General features: G+C 43.8%; 1 protein-coding gene across 1 annotated transcript; it reads right to left on the minus strand.

Moving 5' to 3' along the window:
• Positions 1-2,334: 2,334 nt before the first annotated feature.
• Positions 2,335-24,797, minus strand: LOC124002561 (activin receptor type-1B-like). Its single transcript, XM_046310041.1, has 9 exons — positions 24,642-24,797; positions 5,877-6,122; positions 5,363-5,629; positions 4,890-5,120; positions 4,561-4,728; positions 3,999-4,155; positions 3,772-3,896; positions 3,385-3,515; positions 2,335-3,049 (listed from the first exon to the last, which is right to left on the minus strand). The coding sequence occupies exons 1-9, from the start codon at positions 24,730-24,732 to the stop codon at positions 2,924-2,926; spliced, it is 1,542 nt and encodes a 513-aa protein (XP_046165997.1). The 5' UTR covers positions 24,733-24,797; the 3' UTR covers positions 2,335-2,923.
• Positions 24,798-25,045: the final 248 nt, after the last annotated feature.

Below are 25,045 nucleotides of genomic sequence, written 5' to 3' on the forward strand. Positions count from 1 at the left end.
CCCCTGAACAGGCAGTTAACCCACTGTTCCTAGGCCATCATTGAAAATAAGAATTTGTTCTTAACTGACTTACCTAGTTAAATAAAGGTTTTAAAGGTTTTTTAAAAAATGTACTTTTTAATGTGTTTTGGTGGAGCAGTAAGGTTGTAGGTCGGCTGGAGGTTGTGGGAAGAGCAGGATGTGATACAGCACTAACTTAGGGCAATGGGATGACCATGGATCAGGGGCTAGACCTTTGTTCTGATTTGAATGAGGTGTAGAAAGGTTGCATTGGAGGACACATCAAAAGGCACTAATGGAAATGGTTTTTGCATTAATGTACACACTGGTATGTGAGTAAAATAAACACAACTTAGGAAAACGGTTGTATTATTACTCTAGGCTATATGCATGATTGGAAACTAGTCTTGAAAAGGTTCATGGTTTTAGTCCAGATGTCTGGATAGAGACCTGGGTGTTCATAATTCAGTGCTTCATTAAACACAATACATGTCACAACACCCCTTAACAGTGTGTGCTCAAAACAAGGCCATAGACACATCCCAACCATGGCCTATGACATTTGCATAGGATCACTCCCTAACCAAAGACAGGCAGATGTGTGGTGAGATTGTCTAACAGTATGCAGACAAACACTCAGGTCCTGCCTCCCACTCACAACCATAAACAACCACATTTTCAGGAAGAACATGTACACATGTTCTTAAACATCTCCCAAGAACTATATTTAAAAAAATACAGTACAGGTGAGCATGACATGGTCATCAACACTAAATACATACAGTATTTCCTGTGGAACAGCAGTCATAAGTATCAGTAGTATTTCATTTTTCAAAGGTTCAACCCCTGCCTGTATGTGCTATAGCCATACTGAATAAGCACCCTTTACAGAGGGTCTGATGAATCCTCACTCTTACTTAGCTTTCTGAAAATGTGAAATCTGGGAGAGGTATTTACCTATCACTGAGGAACTGTGATTAAAATGCTTACTGAACATATTAAACACACTGCTTTCATTGGTATAATCTGCAGTAAAACAGTGAGGGGTGTTGAACTTGAACGGTTTGGTTGCGGTGCTGTGGAGTTAGTAGTGCACACATGGGCCCTGCAGAGCATTTTCTAGGAACTCACAGCAAACTGGCAGGATTAAGAACACAAGGAAAGAGGCTTTAAGTCCGCAGTACCTTTTGAGTAAGTGGTCAACAAAACAAAAAGCAAAAATTTTAACAGTACATAGTTTTCCTGAAAATAACATTTGGTAATATGATTTGACATGAGGTAAATCATTATATAAACTATTTACAATTTGACTCAAATACTGTTCTATAGTAATGTGAGACATCAAATTGGAGGGACTCGGTATGCGCTTTCAATGACAGTGTACAGTAGTTTTGCTTTGGAGATATTCCATTGGTTTGTCAGTGGATGATTGACAGCACAAATAAGCCCCTCCCATGGTCTCCCATCCAAGAACAGTTACCAGTGTTAAACTGTTGTCAAATGAAACTCAAATCAAAATCAAATAGATTTCATAACAGCAACCCGTCATTAGAGCGTCTGTGTGTGCGCACGCGTGCACACACACACACACGAAATGGCTATACAGTCCGTCGTCATGATATACCATAGAGCCGGGTGTTTGTATGGACCATTCCTGCCTCTAAGTAGGCAATAGGAGTTACAAAACAACATTGGTTGCTGTAAACCTATGTTCTGGTAACCTGATCTCTGTGACTCATAGACCACTGCTACCATAAATGATACATAACATGCCCACATAAATAAGGAAGACTTGGTCTTCGTGGATTTTAAAATCAATTTCTCAGTGTGTATGTACATACAACGGAGAGGTCAGTATACAGTATTCAAAGACAGACCTCATCTTCCCCCTATACACACACACACTCCCTGACAAAAGAAAACAATTGAAAAACAGACCTCTGCCGTCAGTGATTCAACATAGCATCAATACAATATAAAGGCAAACAAATACAAATGTATAGGTACTTGTGAATCGAATAAAAAATATTGTATAAAATTAAATTACACACATCCTCTAACTACAGTTTTATACAGAGTGTACACTGAGTGTACAAAACATTTTCTTTCCATGACAGACTGACCAGCTGAATCCAGGTGAAAGATATGATCCCTTATTGATGTCACTTCAATTAGTGTAGATGAAGGGGAGGAGACAGGTTAAAGAAGGATTTTTAAGCCTTGAGCCATGGATTGTGTATGTGTGCCACTCAACGGGTGAATGGGCAAGAGAAAGGATTTAAGTGCCTTTGAATGGGGTATGATAGTAGGTGCCAGGTGCACCGGTTTGAGTGTGTCAAGAACTGCAACGCTGCTGGTTTATCCCGTGTGTATCAATACTGGTCAACCACCCAAAGGACATCCAGCCAACTTGACACAGCTGTGGAAAGCATTGGAGTCAACATGAATTGAGGCTGTTCTTAGGGAAAGGGGTGGGTGGGGTTCCACCCCAATATTAGGAAGGTGTTCTTAATGGTTTTGTACACTCAGTGTTTATCCTGCCATTGAGATTAACATGGGCATTATCGGGAGCAGTAGTAATATCAGTAGTTGCAGTGATTTTAGTAGGAACAGAACAGAGAAGGGGGCTGCAGGAACAGGTTTGTGGGTCAGAATGGTGGGATAGGTTGGGGGCAAGGAATGGACAGGGGTTGCCAGTAGTTTTGGCTGAATAGACGAGGTAGGGTTTGTCACAACTCAGGCGGAGGTGGCTTTAAAAAAAACTGTCAGGAGAGTCATGTGATGTTATTTTGTTTGTTTACATTTTCTGTCGTTAGCTTGTGCGTTCTTTGAAAAGACACTGTTCCTCTATCTCTCTCAGTATTTTTTTTAGTGCAGGACAGAGTCCCCAGTGCTCTCCTCAGGTCTTTGAGATAGGGCCCTCTCAGACTTTGATGTCCTCCTGGACACTCAGCTGGGACAGGGTCTTCTTGATGCGCAGGGCGGTGAGGCGGGCGGCTCCGTTGGCGTACCAACACTCCCTCATGATCTTCCCCATCACACGCAGGGTCTTGGGGGACGGGGAGGGAGAGAGAAAAGAGGAAGATTGTACTTTATCTATGTTATACAAAGCTCAGGAAAATTGGACCAACAGTTGAGCGAACATGAGGAAAATGAGGTTAGAGGAAGTCATATGCACAAGGATAAATAAGCTTATCGAAACCACCAATGCATCCCCAGAGAACAAGCTCGCCAAATAAACATACTTCATTTAAAATACACTGCATACAATGTAATACTGATAAGAAACCAGTGACACTTTCATATTAGTGAGTGACTGCTGTGTTTTAATAATAGGATTGTTTGATTGACCTCAAATGAACATGCATATCCATGTGTCCCTACCTCGTAGCTCTGCCACCAGTTGGGCACGTTGGGCCGTAGCTTCTGGTCACACACCAGCTTCCTCATCTCCTCTATGGAGGGGTCAGAGGGCACGAGGTCAAAGTACGGTAGCTGGTACTCCTCATGGATACCTTGGGGCAGAGGTCAAAGGTCAGGTTTCTAATCAATTGTGAATTAAACTTAACTACAGTGCGATAGAGAGATGCATCCCAAATGACACCATTCTCCTTATATAGTGCACTACCACTTGGAGACCTATGGGCCCTCGTCAAAAATAGTGCACTATACAGGGAGCCCTATGGGCCCTGGTCAAAAGTAGTTGACTATATAGGGAATAGGGTGCCATTTGGGACCAGCCAGAGTGTGCTGAGGGGGAGCCTGTCTGACCTCCAGCGTTGCAGCGGCGTGCGATCTCCCAGTAAACCAGGCCCAGAGCGTAGATGTCTGCACACTTAAACGAATCAAAATGCCTCATGTTGATGCTCTCATCCAGAACCTCAGGGGCCATGTACCTGACAGAGAGAATGTGTGTTTTATTAAGCTGGGGTGGCATGAGGGTTGTAAGTTGAGAAACCAAGTACTTCTTACGGTTGAGGACGTGTGTTTGTTTGCACCTCTTTGTGCCCACTCTCTGGTTGGGGGCGATGTCTATGGTGTCGGTGGTGGACTCATGGCGCACGGCCAGCCCAAGGTCAGCAATGGCACAGGTACTGTTTTTCTTCACTAGGATGTTCTTAGACTTGAGGTCCCGGTGGGCAATACCAGGCTTACCTAGAGGAGGGCCGAGAGAGTGAGCCTACCTGACAATTACTGCATTCCTGGCAATCAATGGAAGTCATGTAACTGATCATTAACATGTTCGTGTGAAACGTGTGTTTTATGTTGTCCAATTCAATTGAATCAAACAATCATAGATATCTGCAATATACCATTGCATACTACAGTAGACGAAAACGTAAATGTTCTTCCAGAATGACATCAATAATTGACCTATCAAGGAACATCTCTGTTGGTGTGAGTCAGTGCACTCAACAGAGATGCTTGAGTTTAGAGGGGCTGCTGTATAAGTCATACCGGGCAGATCCATAACCCAGACTCTGACCAGGCTGAATGGGAGAGCTGGCGTTTCCTACCAGCTATGAAGCATGGCCTATATTTACAGAGGCACACCCTCACCCTGTGTGCCCAGGATCTCCATGTGCAGGTGTGCCAGGCCGCTGGCAGCAGACAGTGCCAGTTTGATCATTCCCTCGATGGTGATGGAGTAACGGTTCAGGTAGTCAAACAGAGAGCCATACTCGTGGTAGTCTGACACCAGCCACAGCTGGGTCCATGTGCCATTATCTATGACAGAAAGATTGTTCGACAATACGTTCAGAGACCAATGTTCAGACCCTACACCTAAATACGAAAAACTGACCCGAACACCAGAAATCTACAAGCAGTGCTCTTCGAAGGGGAATATTTGTTGTGATGTCATAGAACGACGGCCAGTATTTTGTTACCTTTGTTGTCGGCGGCGATGAATCCCAGGATGTTTTCGTGGCGCAGCATAATGGTCTGGTAGATCTCAGCCTCGCGGAACCAGGAGCGTTCCTCTCTGGACGAAAAGATCTTCACCGCCACGTCTCCTCCTCTCCAGCGGCCGCGCCACACTTCCCCGAAACGCCCTTTTCCTATAATCTCCTGCAGCACGATGGTCCTGGCTACTGTTCGCTGGACAAACAGAGGGAGGCCTTCACAGAGACACAGGACGAAGAGGACCAAGGCATATGGGACACAGAGACAAGGCAAAAAGAAAGAGGACTATACAGTTAGACAATCACATTGTGACACATGCCTAATATCAACCACATTTCCCCCTATGCATTTTGTTTTCTTCTATGGAAGACATTATTAAAGCTACAGTCACTAATCTCTTTTTTCCCTGTTTTGTGACTGCTTGAATTGATCAGAGCCCTAGTGTGGCTGTACTGACCGGAGCCTGATCCAGAGGTGGACATGTCGTAAATTAGGTCCTGCAGGGTCTTGTCCTTGGCCATGTAGAGATGGTCACAGGAGGGGTCCTCCACCTCCAGCCTCTGCCTGTGGCTGTAGGCTTGCTGGTGGTACTGGAACAGGAACACACCCATGATTAGCAGCACACACAGCAGGCAGACGGGCCCTGCGACCACTGCTACCAGCTCCACTGGACCCCATTTACCATCAGGGCCAAAAACACCCCCCAGGCCCGGCCGAGACGTCACTGAGAGAGGGAAGAGAAAGAATCAGACTAAATACATATTTCACATTTCATGAGTGAACATAACACAATTCACTGAACTGGGTTTTGAGACCCTTGTCCTCTATTGTAGCAGACATCCTAGCCCTGTGGTTCGTAATGTGAGGTGTGCAACCTGGGACATGTGCTTGTGTGTGGCGGTATACAGCTTATATTCCATGGTCGAGGTCGAGACACTCACCAGAGGTTACTTTGAGGTCAAGACACTCACCAGAGGTTACTTTGAGGTCGAGGCTGTTGCAGTAGTTAGTGTAGCAGCAGTGTGTGTAGAGGAGGCCCTCAGCGCTCAGGCAGTAGAAGGGCTGGCCCGGGGGTACCAGCTTGTCCCGGGTGATGCAGATACGGATGTGCTGCTCCAGCCCATTGATGAAGGACGTGGAGGCCATGCAGGCCCCGTCTGTCTCACACTGGGAGCCAGTCTTCTCACACTGGGCTGTGGTGCAGTTACACCACAAAGCTGTACAGAGAGAGAGAGAGAGAGAGAGAGAGATTATTTCAATATTTTAGAATAATGGTTTGGATAAACTCAAAACATGCTCAAAGCTGTAATGTCATAAGAAGTTGTGCTGGCACTGCCACATAAAAAAAAAACATTTAATGACAATTTCACTCCACTGTATGAGATGCAAGTATATATACAGCAGAGGGCGCTCATCGACAGCAGCAGTACCACACACGGGCCCTTTGACAATTACATTTCCCTGGCACCAACTTAGTCCAGCGTGATCAAACGCACATCCTTTAGCGGGGTGCAGGGCCAAAGAAAGTTGGTATAAAATGAACAGAGGCAGTACAATCAGCAGCTCCAGCAGGTATCTTTGTTCACAAAACAACGTTTCGATCCTGCAAGGATGACCTGATGAAGATCCTTGCTGGATCAAAATGTTGTTTGTGCTGGAGCTTCTGAGTGTGCTGGCTCTATTTATTTTATACTGACACCAACTTTCCCTATGATCATGTCAGATAAAGCATTGGACTAAAGAAAAAAAAAAAGATTCACTGCGTTTATTACATCTTTCCTCCAACTGAACAACACCATTTCCCAGAGAATAACCAAACTATTTCAGCTTTTCTCTTGGAGAAAAATCAGACAGACGTCAACACTACTTTTTGTAAGGACACGTTGAAATAATAGCCAGTGAGTTTATTAGAAAATAGTCCGACATTTTAAAGAGAAATATATCTCCTTTTGATAAAGCTGGTAGCATGGTCAATCAGGATAGAGAAGGCTCCAGAGAGTGATTCAACATCTTCAGTATTTTAGGTCAGGGACTAGGACTAAGTTGACATTGTACAAATCTCTAGTCATTGAAGAGGTAAACAACCCTTTAGTTTGATGATCCTTTAAAAATCTTTTGAACTATAACCTCTTAGAAATGTTTCAATTATTTACCATGCCCCAAATGGCATAATTTCACAAAACTAAGCAGATGCAGAAAAGTGTGTTGTTTGAAACCATTCCAGATGGGGACAAACATGTTTTTAACCCAAACGGTCACAAAATTGACCCTATTAGCTAATGGTGTTTTTAACATCACAAGAGTACAACAAGACAGCACAACACCCCTACCCTACAGAGGTGGTTCATCCTGGAAATAGAGTATCAAAAGGTAAATCAAACTGCGTGCCAAAGCTGGCCATTTCAAAAAGACACGTTCAGCGGCAGGCCGGGAAACATTTATAGCCATTCCAGAGATGGATAGAGATCTCTACTTGGAAATAACTCGATTTTACATGGACATTGGCAGTGTGGTGCAAGGGCAACAACCTCTCCCTCGGTGTGACCAAGACAAAGGAGCTGATCGTGGACTACAGGAAAAGGTGGGCCAAACAGGCCCCCATTCACATCAACGGGGCTGTAGTGGAGCGAGTCGAGAGTCTTAAAGTTCCTTGCTGTCCACATCACCAAAGAACTATCATGGTCCAAACACACCAAGACAGTCCTGAAGAAGGCACGACTTCCCCCTCGGGAGACTGAAAAGATTTGGCATGGGTCCCCAGATCCTCAAAACGTTCTACATTGGCACCTGATGCCGAGCAGTATGGCAACTGCTCGGCATTTGAGCGTAAGGCGCTACAGAGGGTAGTGCGTACGGCCCAGTGGGGCCAAGCTTCCTGTAATCCAGGACCTATATAATAGCCGGTGTCAGAGGAAAGCCCATAAAATTGTCCGAGAGTCAGACTGTTTTCTCTGCTACCGCATGGCAAGTGGTACCGGAGCGCCAAGTCTAGGTCCAAAAGGCTCCTTAACAGCTTCTACCCCCAAGCCATAAGACTGCTAAACAATTCATCAGATGGCCACCGGACTATTACCTTGACCTCCCCCTCGCCTCCATTTGTTTTGTACACTGCTGCTTCTCGCTGTTTATCTATGCATAGTCACTTCACCCCTACCTACATGTACAAAATACCTCAACTAACCTGACTCGGTACGGGTACCCCCTGTATATAGCCTCCACATTGACTCGGTACCGGTACCCCCTGTATATAGCCTCCACATCGACTCGGTACCGGTACCCCCTGTATATAGCCTCCACATTGACTCGGTACCGGTACCCCCTGTATATAGCCTCGTTATTGTGTTACTTTATTATTATTATCTTTTTTTAAATTGTATTTTTTACTTTAGTTTATTTGGTAAATATTTTCATAACTTCTTGAAATGCACTGTTGATTAAGGGCTTGTGAATAAGCATTTCACAGTAAGGCCTACACTTGTTGTATTCGGCACATGTGACAAATAAAGTTAGATTTGATTTCACATTGAGGGCTTCCACTATTTTAAAGTAGTAAACTAGGTGGGGATTCCTAACTTGTGAGTGATCAGCCAATGATAAGATAATTGTATTTTTCTTTAATATTGGTTTGCCTAGTTTGTAAATGGCTTTAAGCTACATCACCACCAACTGGTGACACACAAGATTTGGTTCAAGACTCCAGTATTGCAAGTAGCGGTAAATCACAAATATTAGCTTTACATTTTCTTATTCTTTTGATGTTTGGGAAAAAATGTACTACTTTAAAAATGGAGATAGCTCTAATGGAGTTGCCCATGCTATTACAGATGCCATAATGGCACAGATACAATGTTGAGTACCTCTTTCCCTTTCTAAGATTCTAATCTCTCACAAGAATACAGTTCAGTTTTAAAAGGCCAGCTTGCTACCAATTTTTATGAATCCTCTTCTCCTACTTCGCCTATTGTCCACAAGTTCCATAACCAGCTAGCTAGAGCAAGTAACATTAGCTAGTTCAAGCTAACTTTCTAAATAGGACAGAGCCTTCATTTAATTTAGCTAGCTAAGGAGAAAATATAAATATTTGAGTGATGAGCAGTAAAAATGTAGGCAAGTTATCATTTTCTTGCTTACTTTTGTGACAGACTATCCTTCACTGCCATAAACTGTTGTTAATAACCTGCACCTCACGTAACTATTTCACCTAGAACGCCTAGCCTGAAACAGGTTTTTGGATAAAAATCACACAATATCAACCCAGTTCAGTAGACTTTTGTATGGGGAGTATGAGAGATTTACACAGGTCTGTCAGACAGCAAGGTGAGCACAGCAGAGGCAGTGAGGTCTCTTTGGGTGAACCAGATCACAGAAATGACACACACACACACACACACACACACACACACACACACACACACACACACACACACACACACACACACACACACACACACACACACACACACACACACACACACACACACACACACACACACACACACACACACACACACACACACACACACACACAGAGAGAGAATGAGAAGCAATTTGACAAGTTATTGCACATTGCAGACATCACAAGAAAGCTCAAAGACATCTGGGTAATTTGATACGCTCAACATACAGGCTCTATAATGGTAGACATACTTGATAGAATTGAGGTTCAAAGACAAAAGGTCTCTGTTTAGTGCAGACAGCTTGCTTTTAAATAGTGGTGTTCTACTGACAGTGTTACTATAATCAGAAGTGGACTTTGCCCATACAATTTCATAATCCTTAATCAACATCACATTGGCCCTTTGTGTGGCGATTACAGGGAATTTCACCAACCCAGACTGAGCTGAGATCAGTGGGGGTAGGGGAGTGAACCCAGAATGTAGTTTTTTGGATAAGCCATCCTCCGGGCCAGCTTCCTGTGTACAGGGAGGGGTGATAAGACGAAAGGGGGAAACCCCTTTTTAGGAGTTTGTAGTCTGTACTGGAGGTTTGGGATTAGTCCCAGGCAGCCTAGTCCTGAAAACGAGGACAGGGGAAGTAAAAACAAAAAGTAAAGGCAGAGAAGGGGCGTTCAATGTGTTTTAAACACCTGCGGCGAGGGCTTTTTTTTGTGGTAGTGGTTTGTACAGAGGAGGGGGTTGACTTGTGTGAGCAGCTGCAGCTGTCATTAATCCAGTCTAGACAGCGACTGCCTCAGTGAAATTTTGGATAATTGAATTTCATTTGGGCACAGAGGCTGACATGGTGTGAAATTCCGATATTTCTTTTCTTCCATCATAGTCTGTAAATGACTTCAATGTTAACACCAGACCCTCTGTTGCATTTGTATTTCCCACACAACACACAGTCACAGGAATGAAGGAAACATGAGCTTTTTGGTTTCCAGAAGGTTCGTCCTTTTGCAAATAGATTGATTAATAGGCTTAATGTTGATAGGAGCCTAATTGAGAGTGCAACCAGAACCCTGTGAAGATAAGAGTTCAAAAACATGGACATCTACAGTAAAGTAGTGAGAATTGATCGGTGATTATTACTTGCTGACATTCTGTAAACTGGGGTTGAGGTTGGAGGTGTTACTCGAGACGAGGGTGGCGGAAAGAGCTCTGAACGAAGCAGGCAGCACTCAGACAGGGAATAACTGATTAAGATACCCAGACGCCACCAGGCAGCACTCAGACAGGGAATAACTGATTAAGATACCCAGACGCCACCAGGCAGCACTCAGACAGGGAATAACTGATTAAGATACCCAGACGCCACCAGGCAGCACTCAGACAGGGAATAACTGATTAAGATACCCAGACGCCACCAGGCAGCACTCAGACAGGGAATAACTGATTAAGATACCCAGACGCCACCAGGCAGCACTCAGACAGGGAATAACTGATTAAGATACCCAGACGCCACCAGGCAGCACTCAGACAGGGAATAACTGATTAAGATACCCAGACGCCACCAGGCAGCACTCAGACAGGGAATAACTGATTAAGATACCCAGACGCCACCAGGCAGCACTCAGACAGGGAATAACTGATTAAGATACCCAGACGCCACCAGGCAGCACTCAGACAGGGAATAACTGATTAAGATACCCAGACGCCACCAGGCAGCACTCAGACAGGGAATAACTGATTAAGATACCCAGACGCCACCAGGCAGCACTCAGACAGGGAATAACTGATTAAGATACCCAGACGCCACCAGGCAGCACTCAGACAGGGAATAACTGATTAAGATACCCAGACGCCACCAGGCAGCACTCAGACAGGGAATAACTGATTAAGATACCCAGACGCCACCAGGCAGCACTCAGACAGGGAATAACTGATTAAGATACCCAGACGCCACCAGGCAGAAGAAGAAGAAGAAAAAAAAAAACACACCACTGTACTCACCCCATCCCCTACCTCCCCGACTATCCCACTCCGATCGATACACAGGAAGTGTGTGTGTGTGTGCGCATGCTTCTGTTATTGTATCTGGGCTCCCAGTCTTCTAATTCTATAGCGAAAGCTAGTTGGCTTTCTAGACACAGGTTCAGTGATCTTAAGCAGGCAGTGTATTTCTCAAACAGTACTTAATCAGTGAGAATGTTTTGAGGCATGTTTACGTTCACATGTTGGATTGACCATTGAGGCAAGACTACAATCTGGAGAAACTCTAGTATTAGAAAACATGCTACATCAGATCGGTGAGAACATGTAGTGCTATGCTGGAACAAAATACGTTTCCATGTCGATCAATTCAAGGCCATAGCGAGGTCTGTTCAAAGAGTTCCCATTTTTAAACAGACAGTAAAACCTGATAGTTAATAGCTAGGAGGCCCAAACTTGTGTCTGGTTATAATAATTATTATGATAATTATTATAATTATTATTAGGTGAGTGTTTATATTGGTCCTATTTCAAGGGCACATTGGTGGATTTTTCACCTTGTCAGCTCGGGGATTCTAACTAATTATAGTGCCTAATGGAGTCTGGCCTCAGATACTCCAAGGACTCCCTAACACAAGTGTCCTTGGAATTCAGACAGGATGCATAGTCTCAATTTGAGGAGGGGAAAAAAAAACAATGAGTGACTACAGAAGATTCGATAATACAGTTATAGATAATACTAATAGAAATGAGATAAGGAAAAACAGACTTCTTTCAATGACTGAATGACTCATGTAGTAGAAGATAATGCTGCAAGCATGTTACGAATACACGCCTCTCAATATAATTACATGGCTCTTTCCCAAATCCCATGACTTACGTTTTCTTATCTCACTACCTCGCCCAGCTCCCTTGTTGTCCAGCTCCTCCCTTCCCATCCTCTATCTAAATCACTCTCCCTTTCCAAATATCACAAACCCAGGGAACGTGAGTTGGTCACTCACTGTAACCTCTCTTCATCAAACATCTCAATCATACTGTTTCACACACACACACACAAAAAAACACACACACACACAATATCCTGTTTGCCTTTAATAAGCCTCCTTACTCTGATGCGGTTTATCAACAGGCACGTACATGCAAAATTAAAGGCCATGGATATTTTACAAATATTCTTTTAAAAAAGTAAACCCTTCCACCTCCCAACCTTGGCACAAGAACAGCTGTGGTTTAAAGCTTCCCCTGGGCTTGAGCGAAGTAATCATTTATTTGGGGGCTTTTATTTGGTGTGGTTTAGAAATTAACACACGCACACCCACCTGCCCGTTTGTGTCTGAGGGGTCTTTCAGTTTCAGCTACTATGCTGTGGGAGTATTCCCACGTCAGAAGGGAAAAAACATTTCTTAATGACATCTGTGGCCTTGACTCATACAGACTACACACACACACTGTAAAATGATATCACTAGATTAATGCTTAGTGGTGGAGCCTATTATATATATATATTTTGTTATCTTATACATCAAATCGACCCCAATGTGTACATTTCAAAAGGCAAAAATATGAGTTAGCCTAAATATTACTTAAAATAGACCCATAAGAAAGGCAATCTATGTACAGTACCAGTCAAAAGTTGACACACCTACACATTCAAGGGGTTTTCTTTATTGTTAGTGTTTTCTACAATGTAGAATAAGATTAAAAGCCTTCAAAACCATGAAATACATCTAGTAACCAAAAAGTGTTTATCAAATCAAAATATATTTTATATGTGAGATTCTTCAAAGTAGCCACCCTTTGCCTTGATGACAGCTTTGCACACTCATTACATTCTCTCAACCAGCTTCACCTGGTATGCTTTTCCAACAGTCTTGAAGGTGTTCCCACATATGCTGAGCACTTGTTGTCCAACTCATCTCAAACAATCTCATTTGGGTTGGTCAGGTGATTGTGGAGGCCAGGTCATCTGATGCAGCCCTCCATCACTCTCCTTCTTGGTCAAATAGCCCTTACACAGCCTGGAGGGGTGTTGGGTCATTGTCCTATTGAAAAACAAATGATAGTTCCACTAAAACAAACCAGATGGGAGGGTATATCGCTGCAGAATGCTGTGGTAGCCATGCAGGTTAAGTGTGCCTTGAATTCTAAATAAATCAGTGTCACCAGCAAAGCACCCCCACAGTCGCACCTCCTCCTCCATACTTCACAATGGGAACCACACATGCGAAAGACATCCGTTCACCAACTCTGCATCTCACAAAGACATGGCGGTTGGAAGCAAAAATATCACATTTGGACTCATCAGACCAAAAGAACAGATTTCCACCGGTCTAATGTCAATTGTTCCAGTTTCTTCTTATTGGTATCCTTTAGTAGTGGTTTCTTTGCAGCAATTAGACCATGAAGGCCTGATTCACGCAGTCTCTTCTGAACAGTTGATGTTGAGATGTGTCTGTTAGTTAAACTCTGAAGAATTGATTTAGGCTGCAATGTCTGAGGTGCAGTTAACTCTAATGAACTTATCTGTGGTGGTCCTCATGAGAGACAGTTTCATCATAGCGTTTGATGGTTTTGCGACTGCACTTGACAAAACCTTCCAAATTGACTGACCTTCATGTCTTAAAATAATGATGGACTGTTGTTTCTCTTTGCTTATTTGAGTTGTTCTTGCCATAATATGGACTTGGTCTTTTCCCAAATAGGGCCATCTTCTGTATACCACCCCTACCGTGTCACAACAACTGATTGTCTCAAACACATTACGAAGGAAGGAAATTCCACAAATTAACAAGGCACACCTGTTAATTGAAATGCATTCCAGGTGACTACCTCATGAAGCTGGTTGAGAGAATGCCAAGAGTGTGCAAAGCAGTCATCTCAAGTATATTTTGATTTGTTTAGCACTTTTTCAGTTAATACATGATTCCATGTGTTATTTCATAGTTTTGATGTCTTCACTATTATTCTACAATGTAGAAAATAGTCAAACGAATGAAAAAGCCTGTAATGAGTAGGTGTGTCTGAACTTTTGACTGGTACTGTCAATTATTTTACCATTGGGGTGATTACAATGCTGGACAGTGCCATGGCACCTTCTGGACATTTGATATCCAGTCACAGACCTTTTTTGCGCACACACATGCCATGATCCAGCACACATGAACTCAAGAAGGTTGTTATTTTATGTTGTTATTGAATTTGTATAATTTTGGATGAAAGTTTCATAACATCTATTTTTGCCATTAAGTTAAAAGCACTTTTAAAAAGGAAATATGGCTTATATAAATCTAGATGCAAGTATTTTAGATAAAAATGGGAGGAACTTGATGAGATTTCAAATACACACCACAAACTGCATCTGTGTTATTGTACCGGATCTGAGCGTAGATCTGAGTACACACAGACACACCGCACAAGTACACACGTCAAGTGGCCCTGTGCTGAATGTGTGGCAAGGTTATTCACTGGCACTATAGTAAAACATATACAATAAATAGGCTGTAAACTTACAATGTCTACACAGACAGGCTAGGCCTTACTTGGGAGAAAGGAGGTGGGGTAGAAGTAAAGTGAGTGAGAGAAAATGTTTTCAACAGCAACGTGTTTTTTCTCTCCGTTTTTAGAGAATGCTGTGATGCGTCAAGACTGTCGAAGAAATAGTGTGGCAGAGCAAACACTTGAGGACCATGGTTGTGTTAAAAGCGGGGGTTTGGCGTGTTCCTAAAGTCAAGCACAGTACAGGTATTGTTTGGCGACAGGGCTGTGTGAAGGGAGTGGGGGAGGGAGAGAGGAGAAAAAGGGTACAGTAGAGAGAAGGAGAAAAAAGGCTACCTGTGCACATTGTATTGCTTTGTACATTGTGACACTTCACTTTAAATGTATGGCAAACAAACAAATACAACTCTGTTGACTACTTTTAATGACTACAGTGACTATTTTAAACAATTTACACTGAACATTTTACAACACTTTTACTGGAAGAACTGTGCAGATGCAAAGTTTGGTAACATCATTTCAGTAAATTCGCCCTCTGTTTTTTTTATGCGACCACATTAAAACTGTTAAATAGGCCTATCTGCTCCGAATTTAAAATTCAAAGATGTCTGCAGAAAGAATGGGGTGTCAGCTACAGATGTAGGATCTTCATTTCAGCCAGTTTGTTACACCTGGAAAATAATCATGCAGGAACAGAACATTTTTTTGCAGTAGTTGATACATTGTTCATTACAGCAAATCAAGTCTGACATTTTAAAGTGGAAATTATAAACGTTATAAGTATTTTTAAACCTTGAATACACTACAAGTTTGCATTTCTTGCTGGGCAGGAACATTCTCAGAAACAAAAGAGTGATCAACATCCTACAACTGAATGACAAGACACCTTGAGTTTGAAAAATATATATATTTTGGTTTATTGAACTACACGCTAAGTGAAGTGGATTTACACCCGGTAACAGAATTGCAGTAACAAATTCCATCATGGGTCTCTGATCTGTAATACACAAAAATTCATAATTATGGATATGAAAGCAAGGCTCTGAATGCAGTGTGACCATTTTACGCAAATATCTACCTGAATATTTAGGAGCACCAGCGACTCCTGTGGCGGGCCGGGTGCAGTGCACGCTAACCAAGGTCGCCAGCTGCACAGCGTTTCCTCCGACACATTGGTGTGGCTGGCTTCCGGGTTTGATGTGCACTGTTTTAAGAAGCAGTGCAGCTTGGTTGGGCTGTGTTTCGGAGGACGCATGGCTTTCGACCTTCGTCACTCCCGAGCCCGTACGGGAGTTGTAGCGATGAGACAAGATAGTAATTACTAACAATTGGATACCATGAAATTGGGGAGAAAAGGGGGTAAAAAAAAACAAGAAAGATAGACACCCACCATTTCAGATGTTTTTTATTTTTTATTATAATTTGTTTTACCCCTTTTCTCCACAATTTTGTGATATCCAATTTGTAGTTACAGTCTTGTCCCATCACTGCGACTCCCCTACGGACTCGGGAGGGGCAAAGGACGAAAGCCACGCATTCATTTGTCAGAGGAAACGTCGTCCAGCTCCCCTAACCCAGACGACGCAGGGCCAATTGTGAGCCGCTTCACGGGTCTTCTGGTCACGGCCGGCAGTGTCATAGCCAGCGATCGAACGCGGGTCTGTAGTGACACCTCAAGCGCTGCGATGCACTGCCTTAAACACTGGGTCTCGACCCCGCCCTGTGCAACTGGGTACTGGATTTCCTGACGGGCCGCCCCCAGGTGGTGAGGGTAAGTAACAACATCTCCACCCCGCTGACCCTCAATACTGGGGCCCCACAAGGGTGCGTTCTGAGCCCTCTCCTGTACTCCCTGTCCACCCACGACTGCGTGGCCATGCACGCCTCCAACTCAAGTTTGCGGACGACACTACAGTGGTAGGCTTTATTACCAGCAACGACGAGACTGCCTACAGGGAGGAGGTGAGGGCCCTCGGAGTGTGGTGTCAGGAAAATAACACTCAACATCAACAAAACTAAAGAAGATGATTGTGGACTTCAGGAAACAGCAGAGGGAACACCCCCCTATCCACATCGATGGGACAGTAGTGGAGAGGGTAGTAAGTTTTAAGTTCCTCGGCGTACACATCACAGACAAACTGAATTGGTCCACCCACACAGACAGCATCGTGAAAAAGGCGCAGTAGCGCCTCTTCAACCTCAGGAGGCTGAAGAAATTTGTCTTGTCACCAAAAGCACTTACAAACTTCTACAGATGCACAATCGAGAGCATCCTGTCGGGCTGTATCACTGCCTGGTACGGCAACTGCTCCGCCCACAACCGTAAGGTTCTCCAGAGGGTAGTGAGGTCTGCCCAACGCATAACCGGGGGCAAACTACCTGCCCTCCAAGACACCTACACCACCCGATGTCACAGGAAGGCCATAAAGATCATCAAGGACAACAACCACCCGAGCCACTTCCTGTTCACCCCGCTATCATCCAGAAGGCGAGGTCAGTACAGGTGCATCAAAGCAGGGGCCGAGAGACTGAAAAACAGCTTCTATCTTAAGGCCATCAGACTGTTAAACAGCCACCACTAACATTGAGTGGCTGGTGCCAACAAACTGACTCAACTCCAGCCACTTTAATAATGGGAATTGATGTAAATTGATGTAAAATATATCACTATCCACTTTAAACAATGCTACTTAATATAATGTTTACATACCCTACATTACTCATCTCATATGTTTATGTATATACTGTACTCTATATCATCTACTGCATCTTTATGTAATACATGTATCACTAGCCACTTTAAACTATGCCACTTTGTTTACATGCCCTACATTACTCATCTCATATGTATATACTGTACTCGATACCATCTCCTGCATCTTGCCTATGCCGTTCTGTACCATCACTCATTCATATATCTTTATGTACATATTATTTTATCCCTTTACACTTGTATGTATAAGGTAGTAGTTTTGGAATTGTTAGGTTTGGTTAGATTACCTGTTGGTTATCTCTGCACAGACCATACAAACGCTCCACACCGCGTGGCCGCGGCCACCCTAATCTGGTGGTCCCAGCGCGCACGACCCACGTGGAGTTCCAGGTCTCCGGTAGCCTCTGGAACTGCCGATCTGCGGCCAACAAGGCAGAGTTCATCTCAGCCTATGCCTCCCTCCAGTCCCTCGACTTCTTGGCACTGACGGAAACATGGATCACCACAGATAACACTGCCACTCCTACTGCTCTCTCTTCGTCCGCCCACGTGTTCTCGCACACCCCGAGAGCTTCTGGTCAGCGGGGTGGTGGCACCGGGATCCTCATCTCTCCCAAGTGGTTATTCTCTCTTTCTCCCCTTACCCATCTGTCTATCGCCTCCTTTGAATTCCATGCTGTCACAGTTACCAGCCCTTTCAAGCTTAACATCCTTATCATTTATCGCCCTCCAGGTTCCCTCGGAGAGTTCATCAATGAGCTTGATGCCTTGATAAGCTCCTTTCCTGAGGACGGCTCACCTCTCACAGTTCTGGGCGACGTTAACCTCCCCACGTCTACCTTTGACTCATTCCTCTCTGCCTCCTTCTTTCCACTCCTCTCCTCTTTTGACCTCACCCTCTCACCTTCCCCCCCTACTCACAAGGCAGGCAATACGCTCGACCTCATCTTTACTAGATGCTGTTCTTCCACTAACCTCATTGCAACTCCCCTCCAAGTCTCCGACCACTACCTTGTATCCTTTTCCCTCTCGCTCTCATCCAACACTTCCCACACTGCCCCTACTCGGATGGTATCGCACCGTCCCAACCTTCGCTCTCTCTCCCCCGCTACTCTCTCCTCTTCCATCCTATCATCTCTTCCCTCTGCTCAAACCTTCTCCAACCTAACTCCTGATTCTGCCTCCTCAACCCTCCTCTCCTCCCTTTCTGCATCCTTTGACTCTCTATGCCCCCTATCCTCCAGGCCGGCTCGGTCCTCCCCTCCGCTCCGTGGCTCGACGACTCATTGCGAGCTCACAGAACAGGGCTCCGGGCAGCCGAGCGGAAATGGAGGAAAACTCGCCTCCCTGCGGACCTGGCATCCTTTCGCTCCCTCCTCTCTACATTTTCCTCTTCGGTCTCTGCTGCTAAAGCCACTTCCTACCACTCTAAATTCCAAGCTTCTGCCTCTAACCTTAGGAAGCTCTTTGCCACCTTCGCCTCCCTCCTGAATCCTCCTCCCCCCCCCCCCCCCCCTCACTACAGATGACTTCGTCAACCATTTTGAAAAGAAGGTCGACGACATCCGATCCTCGTTTGCTAAGTCAAACGACACCGCTGGTTCTGCTCACACTGCCCTACCCTGTGCTCTGACCTCTTTCTCCCCTCTCTCTCCAGATGAAATCTCGCGTCTTGTGACGGCCGGCCGCCCAACAACCTGCCCGCTTGACCCTATCCCCTCCTCTCTTCTCCAGACCATTTCCGGAGACCTTCTCCCTTACATCACCTCGCTCATCAACTCATCCCTGACCGCTGGCTACGTCCCTTCCGTCTTCAAGAGAGCGAGAGTTGCACCCCTTCTGAAAAAACCTACACTCGATCCCTCCGATGTCAACAACTACAGACCAGTATCCCTTCTTTCTTTTCTCTCCAAAACTCTTGAACGTGCCGTCCTTGGCCAGCTCTCCCGCTATCTCTCTCAGAATGACCTTCTTGATCCAAATCAGTCAGGTTTCAAGACTAGTCATTCAACTGAGACTGCTCTTCTCTGTATCACGGAGGCGCTCCGCACCGCTAAAGCTAACTCTCTCTCCTCTGCTCTCATCCTTCTAGACCTATCGGCTGCCTTCGATACTGTGAACCATCAGATCCTCCTCTCCACCCTCTCCGAGTTGGGCAGCTCCGGCGCGGCCCACGCTTGGATTGCGTCCTACCTGACAGGTCGCTCCTACCAGGTGGCGTGGCGAGAATCTGTCTCCTCACCACGCGCTCTCACCACTGGTGTCCCCCAGGGCTCTGTTCTAGGCCCTCTCCTATTCTCGCTATACACCAAGTCACTTGGCTCTGTCATAACCTCACATGGTCTCTCCTATCATTGCTATGCAGACGACACACAATTCATCTTCTCCTTTCCCCCTTCTGACGACCAGGTGGCGAATCGCATCTCTGCATGTCTGGCAGACATATCAGTGTGGATGACGGATCACCACCTCAAGCTGAACCTCGGCAAGACGGAGCTGCTCTTCCTCCCGGGGAAGGACTGCCCGTTCCATGATCTCGCCATCACGGTTGACAACTCCATTGTGTCCTCCTCCCAGAGCGCTAAGAACCTTGGCGTGATCCTGGACAACACCCTGTCGTTCTCAACTAACATCAAGGCGGTGGCCCGTTCCTGTAGGTTCATGCTCTACAACATCCGCAGAGTACGACCCTGCCGCACACAGGAAGCGGTGCAGGTCCTAATCCAGGCACTTGTCATCTCCCGTCTGGATTACTGCAACTCGCTGTTGGCTGGGCTCCCTACCTGTGCCATCAAACCCCTACAACTCATCCAGAACGCCGCAGCCCGTCTGGTGTTCAACCTTCCCAAGTTCTCTCACGTCACCCCGCTCCTCCGCTCTCTCCACTGGCTTCCAGTTGAAGCTCGCATCCGCTACAAGACCATGGTGCTTGCCTGCGGAGCTGTGAGGGGAACGGCACCTCAGTACCTCCAGGCTCTGATCAGGCCCTACACCCAAACAAGGGCACTGCGTTCATCCACCTCTGGCCTGCTCGCCTCCCTACCACTGAGGAAGTACAGTTCCCGCTCAGCCCAGTTAAAACTGTTCGCTGCTCTGGCCCCCCAATGGTGGAACAAACTCCCTCACGACGCCAGGACAGCGGAGTCAATCACCACCTTCCGGAGACACTTGAAACCCCACCTCTTTAAGGAATACCTAGGATAGGATAAGTAATCCTTCTCACCCCCCCCCCTTTAAGATTTAGATGCACTATTGTAAAGTGACTGTTCCACTGGATGTCATAAGGTGAATGCACCAATTTGTATGTCGCTCTGGATAAGAGCGTCTGCTAAATGACTTAAATGATTAAATGTTCGGAACTAGAAGCACAAGCATTTTGCTACACTCGCATTAACATCTGCTAACCATGTGTATGTGACAAATACATTTGATTTGATAAACCACTGCGTCACTCGGGAGGCCCCTCCATTTCAGATTGTTCTGAAATTGTTTCTGTAGTTAGAAACAGATAAGATTAGCATTCCTGCACCATTATTTTGTTGAAATATAACTTGATCTGAGGAATTAAGATAATTGATTGGACCCAAATTGGTAATTTGAAATGATAGGACTCATAACATTCAATAAATATTGTACATAATATCTGATTTGGACCCAAAGCATTTTTAACAATAGCTAGGTATCCATCAAATTGGTGACAGATTTTCACGTGAAAATTTCCCACCGGAAATGCGTTTCCATCAAATTGACTTGCGGATAAAAGGCTTTGCGTGATGACCCAGTGCACATAAATACCTTTTGCGGTTAAATGGGTTTCCATCGCATTTTCATGGTTTTCTCACAAAAAAATTGTTTTGTTATAAAGTGAGTGTGCCCACTCTGGTATTGTCACATGTGCTCTAGCCCAGAGTTTCATCTGCAGCCTAATAAACTGCATCCATTTCCAACAAGTTGTAGTGGTAGGTCCACACGTTTTTCGCATGCCTACAATTTTATTTTGATATGATTGTTATTATTTCAATATTTGAGCATAAAAGCTTTTCCACCGACATTTCTCTCATAATTAATTTTATTGACATAAAAATACCTCACCTTGTCTACTGTATTTTGTTTTGACGACATTTGGAAAGTTTACCATTAGGCCAGTCATACATTTTTTGATCCGACATGTACTTTACTGGCTAAAGAAATGTTGGAGGGAAACCTGGTTAATGGATAAGACACGGGGATTCCAAATAAATGGTCAAAAGCCACCCACACCAATCATTATGGAGCTGCGGCTTGGAGTATTGTTTCTAGTATTTATTCCTAGTGAATTTTTCCCCATGTTCAGAGGAATTAGTAATTGACATTGTTAGGTTTAGATCCAATCCTACATTCTGAAATTACCAGGTTCTGACCACTGTTCCTGCTAGATGGTGATTTAAAAAAATATATATTCTTGGAGTGGTATCACAGCTCCCCCTTGCAGTGTAAGGCTCTGTGGCGAAACGGATGCCATATACTAAAAACGTTTCCAAACTTTGCATCTTATTTAGTGTCGCCAGAGTCTGTCAATAGAACAGGAAGTTACCAAACAAGATAAAAATGTGGTTTTAGGCAATTAATTTAAACAATTAGTACTCACTTATAGGAATGGATAGGCCTATTGGAATAGTCAAGTTAAATAATACACATTATATGACTGTTGCCTCACGTTTTAGTTTGTGATGGTAATTACATTTGTTTTTGATGATGATTATTAGGTTGAGGTCGCTAGCAACAGTATCTTCAACCTAGGGTGCGTTCGTAAATTCACAGAGCGCAGAATAACTGATGTATTTACGAACGCTCAACACCCATTGAATATGGACGGTGTCAGTAAACATCTGAAAAAAAGCTTAATTAAAATGGTTTAATTTTAATTAAGCACAGTTACAACCACCAATGCTCTGGATAATATGAAAACAGCCTAACCAGCTCTGCTAGCAAGCTAGGGTGCATTCGTAAATTCACTTTAGAGTGACAAAGAGTGCGCTCTGGTCGTTCGTAAATTCAGAGCGTTGCCAGATTGTCAGTTTTTAAATAGTCAACGTTAGCTTGGGTGCCGTTGTGAGTTCAGAACGCGGATCAAACCTACTTCTCCCCAGAGCGTCCAGTGTGCACTCTGAACGCTCCAACAGCGAAATGTTCTGAATTTACGAACTGTCAACCTCTGAATTTACAAACGCCCTGTGCGCACTCTGGCACTCCAGATTTAATTTACGAACACACCTCTAGTCTTGCAGCTCTTTAGCTAGCTACTCTGTAAACTAGCTTGACTTGCTAGAAAATTAGATAAACAAGTTGAGGAAAAACTAACTAAACAAAACATGTTTTATTATCACCTGAAACAATGTTTCTTCTGTCTTGAATTTAAAGGTCATAATTTGCAATGTCCCAAAATAAATGCGATCTCTGACAAGAAACTAGGCTCTCCTCCATTTTGTCTTATTGTGAAACCCTATGCTCTCTGTCCAGTAGTAACTGAATGAGATTGCGTGAAGATGACGTATAGCATAATGAAATACATCACGATGTGTATGGGGCATAACCTTCCACAGAGTTAAATTATTTTCCAGAGAAGGCATGGAGAAAAATATGCCTAATGTCATTGATCACATCAACAATGGGTTTATCCAACTCCTAATGGTAAACTAGATCATCCTAAAGTTAGTTACTTAACTTTGCAGACTCAACAGATAAAGCATATAGAAAAGGATATGTTTAAATGGGTAAATTAGGCTAAGTGACAAAAGTTGAGAAGAGCAATTAAATAGGCCCACAGAAAGAAACAGGATTAAAGTTGAAATAGGCTGAGACTTTCACAATAAATCACAGTTGTAAAGAGAAGCTGTGATAATTTAGTCCAGGCTTTTATCGCCATTCATTCCAATAGATTAGATAACAAACTGGAAAATCTCCATTGTTTGGGCATTTTTAATCTCCACACATGGATACAACCAAGCCCCCTGCCCTGCCCAGAGAAAAAGGTCCATATACATGAAATCTGTATTTACACTGTTGGACACTCTTTTGAAGCCACAAGCGCCCAATCATATCATCCATGTTATTCAAACATTAGGAGTTCACGATCAAGGGCTTTTTTTTTTAAGAGACTAGGACTGAGTGTCTATAGACCTTGAAGCCTCTTCTCTCTACATGTACGAAACACGCTAAAGGCCATGGAGAGGGAGAACTGAGGCCGAGTTCTGTTTACTCATTTATGCTTTTCATAAATTTATATTATCCAGTAATGATAAACGAACTCAGGCTGATTGGTAGAACAACACACAATGGCCCGTTTCGCAATGTACTCCAGCGCTTCGAAGCTAAATAGGTCAGCCTCAGACACCAGTTTGCTAAACCATTGTGTTGTAGTCTCAGCAAAAGCGTTTAGAGCTGCACTTTAAAACCACGACACTAGCTATCTTGTTTGCAGAGTTTACAGTTCACACACCAAAATAAACTGCTAAATAACAGATTTTCACAGGAAATGACGACAAAAACACAAGGTCAAATTTGGGAATAAGGAACTCATTCCTTACTTGATGAGGAATCTGAGTGAGCACATTTAAATGCTTTGATATTGAATATTATGAGGTAGTTTATGATAAATAAATAAACTAATATTTCCATATTCGTTTTTTGAGAATACAGCAAATTAATTAAACTTTGATTAAATGACTCAAGGCAATTTGTTAAACCACTGCTTTTGGATTATTGTGAATTGTATCAAGGAATGGTGGAAGGTCCTTGGTAGACAACCTTGGCTGTTCATCCCAAATCCTAAAAACGGTGCTATGTCTGAGATGTTTACTAACGCGATCCAAGTATCCATCCAATTAGCTTCTAGCTGGCCAGAGAACTAACGTTATGCTATTCTCAAGCAGTAAAGCATATTTAAACATAACGTCAAACAGTGTAGGTAGATAGCTGATTTTCTTATGTTCATCTCTATTGCAATACTATTGGCCGTAAACAATCAGGTTCAATTAGCTAACTCGACTTGCTTGATACCAAATCCGTGCGCCATGTTGTGCTATTACTAAGCAATGTAAATTCCATTCACAAACAGAGCAAGTAAATACACACAGGCGGGAATAAAAACTTAATCGGAAAAACATTACACTTACCATCATAAGTTCCAAATATGCAAACCAGGACGAGAATATTTAACACAATTAGATTCTTAGCCATGATCGCTAGATTCCCATTGCATTGCATTAATATTTGGGCTAGTAGTGTGGTATTGACAGCGGAGCGGACAAAAACACACAGCTCCAGTTAGACAACAGACAGACAGACAGACACGTTGAAGGGGGTGGGTGGAGGATTTAATTAAAGGGGAGTAACGGCTAACTAGTTCTTATTATGAAGTATGTCGATAAAATAAAGTTGGTAGGCCCTCTAGAAAGCACAATGTAACGTTTGTATTATCTGGTCAAGGCTTAAAACGTAAACTTTTAAAAGCAGGTGGTTTACATATTGAATATGCCTTTAACCTTGTAGCTATACACCATGTACCACACACATAATA

The sequence above is a fragment of the Oncorhynchus gorbuscha genome, linkage group LG18 (assembly GCF_021184085.1).
Source record: "Oncorhynchus gorbuscha isolate QuinsamMale2020 ecotype Even-year linkage group LG18, OgorEven_v1.0, whole genome shotgun sequence".
Lineage (NCBI taxonomy): Eukaryota > Metazoa > Chordata > Actinopteri > Salmoniformes > Salmonidae > Oncorhynchus > Oncorhynchus gorbuscha.